Source organism: Tigriopus californicus, chromosome 7 (assembly GCF_007210705.1).
Source record: "Tigriopus californicus strain San Diego chromosome 7, Tcal_SD_v2.1, whole genome shotgun sequence".
In the NCBI taxonomy this organism is placed as follows: Eukaryota; Metazoa; Arthropoda; class Copepoda; order Harpacticoida; family Harpacticidae; genus Tigriopus; species Tigriopus californicus.
This window is the reverse complement of record NC_081446.1, coordinates 2,181,079-2,191,106: the sequence shown is the minus strand read 5'-3', so window position 1 is coordinate 2,191,106 and position 10,028 is coordinate 2,181,079. Positions and strand designations below refer to the sequence as shown.

The 10,028-nt window shown below is 42.3% G+C and overlaps 3 protein-coding genes across 3 annotated transcripts; 2 read left to right on the top strand and 1 right to left on the bottom strand.

Annotated features, from left to right (window-relative positions):
* Nucleotides 1-5,727: 5,727 nt before the first annotated feature.
* LOC131884001 (U6 snRNA-associated Sm-like protein LSm6) lies at nucleotides 5,728-6,020 on the top strand. Its single transcript, XM_059231621.1, has one exon. It carries the CDS (start codon nucleotides 5,728-5,730, stop codon nucleotides 5,965-5,967), a length of 240 nt encoding a protein of 79 aa, XP_059087604.1. The 3' UTR covers nucleotides 5,968-6,020.
* Nucleotides 6,021-6,117: 97 nt separating this feature from the next.
* LOC131884000 (EKC/KEOPS complex subunit Tp53rkb-like) lies at nucleotides 6,118-6,899 on the top strand. Its single transcript, XM_059231620.1, has one exon. It carries the CDS (start codon nucleotides 6,118-6,120, stop codon nucleotides 6,811-6,813), a length of 696 nt encoding a protein of 231 aa, XP_059087603.1. The 3' UTR covers nucleotides 6,814-6,899.
* LOC131883997 (uncharacterized) lies at nucleotides 6,368-9,953 on the bottom strand. Its single transcript, XM_059231615.1, has one exon. The coding sequence runs from the start codon at nucleotides 9,848-9,850 to the stop codon at nucleotides 6,884-6,886; it is 2,967 nt and encodes a 988-aa protein (XP_059087598.1). The 5' UTR covers nucleotides 9,851-9,953; the 3' UTR covers nucleotides 6,368-6,883.
* Nucleotides 9,954-10,028: the final 75 nt, after the last annotated feature.

Sequence of the window (10,028 nt, the reverse complement as noted above, 5' to 3'; positions counted from 1 at the left end):
CAGCCCCTCCTGAATGTCAGTCACTCTCATGCGGCAGGGCCCAGTCAACTTCACGACTTTCCACTGGGATTTTACTTGTCGGAGACGGGAGAGGTCTCAATCATGTACATACATTTTAACTTGAAGCGTGATGCTCCCCCTCCTCCTCCTCCTTCTCCTCCTCCTCCTTCCTCCTCCTCCCTGGGTGTAATGCCTTGACCAGAGAGTGCCCGGATAGGCACACACGTCTGGGGGTATACTAACGGGCAGCTTTTCAGTCTCCCTTATGGGATCAGACCGAACTGAACCGCATCAAGCGAGACAAGCCAAGCGTCAGTAGAATGCGTCAGCTCGAATCCGCATTGGGATGGATCGTGGCTTTTTCATTGCGACCTCCACGTTCTGTACAGTAGTATCAAACACACATTGACACGGTCCTTTTTCGTTACGAGTTAATATTACAAATTACAATAAAAGTTAACCCCAAAAGCGCCAAAACCGCTCAGCAACACAATATAACGGAATACACCGAACCGAACTAAGAGAGGCGTTTCAGTGCATGTGCCTATGGTTGCTCGCCACGACAACTTTCTCCGCCAATCATGACCTTGAATCAAACCACCTTGGCAACGTCCCTAACCGGCCAAAGGGGATGTTTTACACGCTTATTAGGCCAAAATTTAAGTGTATCTTGGTTGCCCTAAGGTTAAACAGGGGGGGTGCAGGTAACGCTTGGGCTTTTGGTCGGCCCAAATGTACCTCGGCAGCCCAACTGAAAGACGGGGCGGGGGGGGGGCCTTGGACGGACGGTAGGATACCCGAAGAATCTGTCAGAGACAAGACAAATGGCCCAAAGTGGAGATGGTGAGGACGGGGGAACAGAATGAACCTTTTCGGGCGGGCAGACCATTACACTGGCTTTGTACTGCACAAGGTCCCTCAAATCAGCAACAAGGAAGTGGTTGCTGAATCACAAGGATAACTGAGGATCGGAGTTTGAATCAATGAAGCAAGTCGTTTAACCTGCTTGGATAGTGGAGTGTAAACCTGTGCACTCTACTGCACGTCTACATGTGTAGTTATCCGCTGTCATACCCATTCACCTTTGAAACTTGCTCCCCGATGGCCGCAACGGGATTCAGCTCTACCGGCTATGCCCTTTGAGAAGCCATTAGACCAAAACCTGGTCGAGTTTTACGTAACTTTGACATTTCATGAATTGACATTGGGACTATGCTTCCACAATTCCAGGTCTCTGAAGAAGACACTTAGAAATAGATCAATACCTTGCACACTATCAATGTATGATCGATTTCTGCCAAGCACTGCCACTGGTTTGCTCCACACTAAAAATGGGTCAGTCCATGCCAAGTGTCAACACAAAATGTGTCAATTGGGTAGGCACGTGTTCATACTTGACACGAGTATTTGTCCGTGTGAAAATGAAGGCACATTAATAAAGGTTTAAATTCCGACCATAATTCAATGCAAGAATTTCGGAGTTTCAAACCTAATCGACTAGATCGTGCTACCACTTCGTTCAGGCATGTCAAATGAATCAAAAATAGTGTGAATCTTTAGAATATTTTATTAGCATACTTCCAAAGAAGCAACAACAATTTATCTTTCTTATGGTTAGGTCAACCAAGATGTTCTTTTTCTTTCATGAATTGAATCTTGATACGACATCTCTATGTAGCCAAGGCTTCGAGCTGATAAGAATGTGTTTTTAAGGGTTTTAAGTGGTAGGGTTAATCAATCATGTTCAATTAAGATCGAAATGAAGCAACTTTTCAATTAAAACTTAAAAGGGACACCAATGGATGTTCCTATAGACAAATCTGGTTCGAATGGCCATCCAATCACTTTCAAAGTTTTTATCCTTCGAATTTATCTAACACTTGAAGTGAATAATTTACAACATGATATACATGGCAGTTGTAACAAAATTTCGTTTCCCTCTTGGCAACTGAGGAAACTTGAAGCTTTAAGGCAATCTTATCATAAATTTTCAATTTTTCATATTTTCATAGATCCTGAAGAAGGAAGTCTAGGGCTGAAAATTGTGCTCGCTTTGAATAACATATGGATGTGTTTGTTTTGTCAGATCTTGTCACATTTGCATTGCCTTATTGCTTCATTCTTTTCATTCAAATTCAGTTGAACTAAAAGACTATTGAGTATTTTGGACCAAATTTCTCAACTCTCCTCATATCCATCCATGACTGTATTCTCCATCATCAGTTCAGCTCAGGAAAAGATGTCAGTTTTAGATGTGAAATATATAAATATAAAAAAGTTTACAAATCAGTTTTCTTACGTTTGATTTTTTTTCTTAAAAAAGCCAAGTTGAATTTGCAACGTAACAAAATCTATGATTCCTTACCTTTGTCCGGATTCAGATAAAGATACTTATTTTGACTTCTTACATTTGCCTTTCGACTCCCAAGTTTCAAATTTCAAAAATGCATGAGGCGTGTATTCCTTCTAAGATGGGTGTTGTTGAGGTAATTCAAATATGGAAAAGAAATTAGTTTACTATTATGCATTTCCATTGGTTTAGCCAAACAAGCATGGCCAAAACTGGGAGCAATGCAGTACTAACTTACATACATATATACAGTACGTCGATTGATTTTACTTTTCAATATTGGAATCAAAATGGCGAATTCTTTGTAAGAAGGTTGGATTCAAGGTGGTTTCCAGACTCTCTGGATCAGGTCTCACCCTGTAGGTTATGAAAAGCTTGAGACTTCGGTGACCCCCTTCCCATCACTAATCCTGAGCAAATAAACAGTATCAATCCTCATTAACATAACATGTTGTCGGTAAACCTTTATATCTTAGTGTTTGAAACACACACAAAACCTTTTAATTTTGCAAAGCACGGTCTTCATGAAGCAAAATACCCAGAAATATTGGTCATCTAAAATGTTAGTAAAAGTGATTTTAACGAGTAACGCCATTACGATTTTTGACCCGTAACGGTTGCGTAACGAATATCTTTTTTTGGCAAAAGTAATTGTAACTGTAATCGGTTCCCTTTATTGTAGAATGAGTAATGCCCTGATAACATGCAGGGGCAAAGTATGAAGAGCTTCCGAAACAAAGCGTTCCGAAACAAAAACTCCGACCAGCTCCAATATCAAAAAGTTCCGAAACTCAAAAAAATAAAGAAGGGATTTTTGGAAATGCGAAGTAAAAATATATTTTTGATGACATGAAGTTGCAGGCGACTTTTTCTTCATAATACAATTCCTAGACCTGCACACACTCTGCGTTTGACCAATGTGTTTTATAGACCATTAGTGCCGTGAGTACATCTTTGACTGTTTATCATTTCATGCCCGCTATTGTGGGATTAATAAACAATTATTATTTTTCCAAATTGTATCACTCATTTGGCTTGAAGTAATCATTGATCTAAACATCTTTTTCTTTGCCTATCTAATTTGCTCAATGATGTCTTTTGAAAAGCTATATAGGCATGCTTTTCTCATATAATATATTTCTTTTTGAGTATTACTTTCAAAATGTGGGACCAATGGCTTGTGGATTTGAGCCAAGATGGATCAAAATCAGAAGAAAGTTGATGAGATAAAATATATTCTTAATACTGCACTGATTACCATTAAACAACTTTCAAGATCCCTTAGTTTCCGTGGAATCGTTTAGTTTCAAAAGTTGTCGTATTCGATTTTAAACTATTTCGTTTATTTTGTGTCCGAAGTTTTTGCCGTTGGAACTTTTCGTTTGGGCCATTCACCCCGTGCACGCATTCAGGATCGCAATATGCAAGAAAATGAGACTGAAATTAGCATAGCATCAGAAATTACGGCCTGGTTAACGAGTAAAGAACACTACCAATTATACTGATGGACTGATGAAAAATTTCGAAAAGATAATTGTTAAAACAGTATGGCAGTCAAGATGTTTATTTACTTTTCTCCAAATTTTCGGTTGCACCATAGCAATTTCTAGGGCCGAGAGGGAATTCAGTTTAGTGTTTCTGGAGTTAGTAGCAATATGGTAAGGGTGGGTTTCTTCTCAAGACACAGAATCCTTGATTAGTGTTGCCAATTTTTTGAAACCTCTGTTTGTTAAATCATACCATCCACGCCCTGGGAAGGTTTTGACATGCTATATCTCTTTAGATTTGAAAGATCCCATTTCTTTGAGTTGACAATAACCTCAAAAAAAAAATCAAATTTATCTTCAATTTGATAATATTTTTCCGAGGTCTGACGATCAGAAAGTAGCGAGACTTCTGCGCTTTGATATCATGTGAAACTGGATTAATGACTGCAAGGCTTTGGATTTCAAGGAATTTCCATGACTTGCCATCAGGAAGTGCTCAAACTTTGATCAATCTTTTTAAGTGCAAAAGTCAATGCTTTTTATTAGAAAGGGGCCCATTTCTTGCCATTTCTTTCTTTTAGTGCTAACGCCATTACCTGTTCTGAATGACACATTCACTGTTCTAAAACTCGTTAGAATTGGTCAATTGTTTTTGCCTCTTCCAACATACGACAACACTATTTGCATCCTGTGGCCAACCACTCTTGTTTTAGTCACGAACCACTGGAATACGGACGTGTAGGCTAAAATTGAGAATTAACAACTCCGATTCAAGGCAAACCTTAGGGTCCTTATTTAAATGAAACTGATTACGGGTTCCTGCAACTTTCATTTTAGTTTTCAAGTTAATCAAAGAAGTGAGTCAAAAGTTAAACTCCCTCAAAGGTCAATTTATGACGTAATCACCTACAGAGCTCTTGATAGGGCATAACTTTTGACCCATTTATTTGATAAAGTTGAAAATTAATTTGCATAAACCTAACGCTTTCTGACCAATCATATTTAAAGACGAATATAATGAACAGATCCAATTGGGAAATGTGAATACTAGACCCCCAGCATCCCCGTCCACATTCCAGTGGTTCATAGTCTCACCAACCATTTTAAGGATCAGACGAAGTGTTTTCATAGGATACATTTAGGATATTAACCTTCCTAAAGGTTATGGCCCTTTCGAGGTACAACTAAGGTAAGCCTATTACGCAGGTTAGTTTCTCGCTCGAAAGAAATCTTATTTAAAGTGAAAATACTTTTATGAATTTTGCCTCAAACTTATCTTCTGTGGATTCTCATTTCTTCAATCTACATTCATGATTTTTCTAATTCAAAGCCATAGTAGTTACCTTTAACCCATTGAGGTTGCGATTCTCGCACAACAAAGTTGCGTGATTTTAATCTTTTCTATTTGAGGAGCATCATATCATGTGAAAATACATTATTTAAAAGTGTCAATTTGTCGAGATTTTAAGTTGATGCATACATTCCTTGAATGATTCTTGGACAAATACTGGGATCTCAAGGCCCATTCCTATCGTTGGACAGTCACCCTACTCCACGTTATTTTCAGTCAGCTCCCAATCAGTGATGCCATTCGAGCTGTTATTCATCTCTCCCTAACACCATTCCTCCCAGCATTATGGGCACAGAGGCTGATACTATACAGTTAACAGCTTTAAACGTTAGCTCTGATGTTTATCTATATCATTTGAATTGTGTGTGTTTTCGTCCTCAGTTCCTTTTGAATGCTTTTAATGCTCTCGCTGTCCAAAGTTCCCTCCCCTGATTGGCAAACCTGCGTCAGACGCCTCTCTTTCAATCCAACCTTAAAGAGAGTCAAAACCGGGAAGAAGCGTGCGTGTTGAGCCTCGTTATCTCGATTTCTTGAATAGTATGGCCACCCGTCAGAACCCCAACGAGTTTCTCAAGAGTCTCTTGGGTCGTCCAGTGGTGGTGAAACTCAATTCTGGCGTGGATTACCGTGGTGTCTTGGCCTCTTTGGACGGCTACATGAACATCGCCTTAGAGCAAACCGAGGAATACGTAAACGGCCAACTGAAGAACAAATACGGAGACGCATTTCTCCGTGGGAACAACGTCCTCTACATTTCGACTCAGAAGCGCCGTGCCTAACTTCATCGCTGCCTCCAAATTGTACGTTTTCGAATTGATGCTCTCCTCTCTGGTGTACTATCTTCTTTTGGCTCCTTCAGCCGTGATTGTGTTCATTGTTCTGTACTACTGTACTTGGCTCTCTTGGGAGTTGTTTATCAACAACTGACCATGGCTCAGTCTGATCTTACGGACTTGCAGCTGTATAAGCAAGGGGCCGAGGGACGACTTTTCACGGGCGAGTATTTGGGACAGAAGGTGCTGGTGAAGCAGCGTTTTCCAAAAAAGTATCGGCATCCCCAGTTAGATGCCCAATTGAGTGCCCAACGGTTTAGAGGTGAAGTGCGATCCTTGATTCGATGCCAATCTTTGGGTATTCGTACACCCACGATTCTTTTGGCGGACTTGGATCAAAACATCATTGTGATGGAATTCTTGGCACGCGCTCAAACGTGCCGGTATTTTATTCAGACGCTATTGGCTGAGGATGGATCTGAACCCAGACTTCTGGCCTTGGCTCAAGTCATTGGGAAAGTTTTGGCGCTCATCCATTCCAATCATATCATCCACGGAGATCTGACGACATCGAATATATTGGTGGCAAATCCGGGAGCGCCCGATTGTGAACTTGAATTGGTTCTGATTGATTTCGGGCTCGGATTTGCGGAAGGCTCGGCTGAGGATAAAGGGGTGGATTTGTATGTTTTGGAGAGGGCGTTTCTATCTACACACCCGAATACGGAGGCAATCTTTGATGCCATCATGAAGGCCTACAAAAGCGACGTGCCTCAGAAAGACTGCTCAGAGATTCTTAAGAAGTATGAAGAGATCCGACTACGTGGGAGGAAACGGACTATGTTGGGTTAAATCGCTCAATAAATGTCTTAATAGACCATTTCCTCTCTGACCATGTTCCTTATTATTCTTTTCAATAAAGTTAGCACTCCTCCTCATCCGAACTGTCGGCCACATCGGTAGTTTCTTTTTTGTTGAAATTGTTCCTTCCAAAGATCGTACTTTCGAGGCCGGTCTTACGAATGTTCATAACTGGAATCATGGCGCTCTTGAGGCTCCAGTACAACTTCGGGAACAGGATTTCTTGTTGGGCCAACAGTTGCTTCATACGGTGACGTTCTTTCGGACTTTCAAAGCAAGCCGGACAATTTTCCGGGATCACGGGTAGCTTCTGCGTCTCAGCAAAAATCCGGAGTTGCTTTTCCCTGACAAAGGCGAAAGGGCGAATCACTCTCAGATCCCCTTCTTTCACCGTGTAATGGGCCTTCATGGTTCTCAATCGGCCATTGTGGAACACAGACATGAGGAACGACTCCGCTAAATCGTCCAGATGCTGACCCATTGCCAAAACATTGTATTTTTCGCGCCTAGCAGAGGCATAAATACGACCACGTTTCATTCTGGAGCAAAAGGCGCAAATCGAGGAACAATTTGCGGCCAAGGCTTGCTCCATGATGGCTTGTTCTTCGTAGAGGTAAGGGACGTGCAGTTCCTCTAGGTAGGGAATGAGCGGTCTTGGATCATAGGCGGAGCTTAAAGGATCAACGGTGACAGCTCCAAGGTCGAACTGAATGCCGTTTTTCTTGCCGTAGTACTGATATTGCTTCATGGCGTGTAAAAGACTGAGTGAATCCTTTCCACCTGAGAGGCATACCAAGACTCGATCCCCATCTCGGATCATTTTAAAGGTCTCCACTGCTTCTAGAAACGGCTTAAATATGTCTTTGGTGGGCGGTCGCCAGATTGACTTCACTCGCAATTCTGGAATAGGGAGTCTCTTCTCTGTCAAAACGCAGAGATCGTATGAGCATTTCATAACTTCATTGGACGAAGACGAATTTGTATCGGTGACTTCCAATTGAGGATGAGATGGAACTATTGGGAAATGGGGTTCTGTCTGGTCTTTTGTAGGCAACCAAGTTGACGCTCTCTTCGTCTTACACAAAATTGTTTTTAGTTCGTCATTTGGCGAAAAAGAAGGAGAAAATGAACCAATGGTTTTGACATCACGCACTTCCTCAACATTAGAATTGATATAATTGAGCACATGAAAAGGAGACTTGAGATCCTGGGTTTGATTGCCACGGAGTTGATCTTGGGCTTCAGAGGGTAGCAAGAACCATCGGAGGTGTTTAACTTTGTCAAAAATGATAGCTTGATCTCCTAACTGCAAGGAAAGGCTATGCTTCGAGGTAGATCCAATCAAATTATTGGCCTCAATTAAAATGTCTTGAAAAGAGAGCGGTACATGCTTGGGGTCATTTTTCTTATTGGGTGATAAGTAAGTCTGAAAATCGATGTCGCCCAACCATTTCCGTTCTGAATATCCCGAGAAAAAGTGATGCTTCCAATCTCCAGACTCATAGTTCATGCAATACAGAGGCAACAGCTTCCACCCATGATCAGAGACAAAAGCCAATGCGTTGAGGATAAAGTCAATCTCTTCCTCTGAGCTTGTCCAGGGTAAATTCAATCTTGTAAATCCTGGTCTTAAGATCTCGTAAGTAGAATACTCGGCTGGGCCTCGACGGAGGTGGTGTCGGTCCAAACGATCATCCTCTAGAAGGGCTTCTTCAAATGCCTCAGCCAACTTCACATCAATGCCCAATAAATGTTGGACATACGGACCAGCACAAGCACATCCACCTCTACATTGGATCCCAAACACGTCGTTCAACAAAGAGGCCACAAAATTGTGATGAAGGTACCCATCTCCATGACGAATCATGAACGATATCACTGCTAGCCTGGGCTGACTACGACTGCCCAAGAGGGCAAAATTGTTCATACTCTCTAACCGTTGAAAGGCTTTTTTCTTCAAGTCGAGTTCACGTTGAATAATATATCCCGTGGTTACTGTATCCTTCAGTTTCATGACAATTCCTCCTCGAATACTTTGCACAATGGCCGGGGTTCCACCTTCTTCTCGCACCTCAGGGTCCTTCAGGTATCTATGGCCGTTCCCTTTGACAAAGAACACACTTCCCCCACCCGCACCATTGGGCTTATCGCTCACAAACAACTTCTTCTTGGCAATCAAAACCCCGGGAGTTTGAACCCCGCCCATGAACTTATGTAGTGAGAAATAAACAGCATCCTTATAACACAGATTATCCACATCAAAAGGCACTTTAGGGTTCATGTTAACCTCCAAATATGGAGCAGCCGTGGCATAATCCCAAAAGGCCAAAGCCCCATGTTGATGTAACAAGGCTGTGATGGCCAAATCGTCATTGAGAATCCCAGTGACATTCGAAGCGGCGCAAAAGCAGCCAATCAACAGGGTGGAACTGTTTTCATGGGCTTCCAAGGCCGATCTCAGCGCATTGTGGTCAATTTGACCCTCTGCGTCTTCAGGAATGTAAACCATCTGTGCCCCTAAATCTCTCCAAGGGAGTAAATTGGAATGATGTTCCATCCCACTCACAAAGACGGTTACTGGTTGCTTCTGCCGTGGCAGATCCAAGGCGTCAATCAACTTGTGAACCGCCCCTGTGCATCCGTGACCAGCAAAAATCACAGCATCCTCTTCAGAGGCGTGGCAAGCATTTCTGATGGTGTCCCTGGCTTCATGACGAAACATGCTCGTCTGTAAGGATGTGACGGAGGTGGAGGTGTGGGTATTGCCGTAGAAAGGCAACACTTGCCTTTGGATGATTGATTCAACGAATCCAAGAGATTGCCCAGAGGCAATATGGTCGGCGTGTATAATAGGTCGCCGTCCAAATGGGCCCACAAAGGTCGTGAGGTGCTCTTTAAGATCTTGCTGAATTCCATTGATCAAATCAAGGTTTGGGCCGCGGGCAGATCTCTCCGTGGATTGAGCTTCCGGGAGAGCAAAGTCGTAAAATTTACGCCCCTGAGGGGACTGAGTGCGAGCTACAGCCATATTTTCGGGTCAGAGTTGTTTGTTGTTTCCTCAATAACACATGACGTTTTTTCACTTTTCTGGGATCTATTTTCACACGTGTTTTTGAAGGTCAGGGTGACTAAGGTATAAACCTTGAATAATCCAGCAGAAATAGAAATTGGAGGACAGGAAAGAATGGGAGTGATGCTTTAACTCA

What these genes read in the sequence shown, in the direction of transcription:
- LOC131884001 (XM_059231621.1), top strand. Translation starts at nt 5,728, where the DNA reads ATGGCCACCCGTCAGAACCCCAACGAGTTTCTCAAGAGTCTCTTGGGT.
- LOC131883997 (XM_059231615.1), bottom strand. Translation starts at nt 9,850, where the DNA reads ATGGCTGTAGCTCGCACTCAGTCCCCTCAGGGGCGTAAATTTTACGAC.
- LOC131884000 (XM_059231620.1), top strand. Translation starts at nt 6,118, where the DNA reads ATGGCTCAGTCTGATCTTACGGACTTGCAGCTGTATAAGCAAGGGGCC.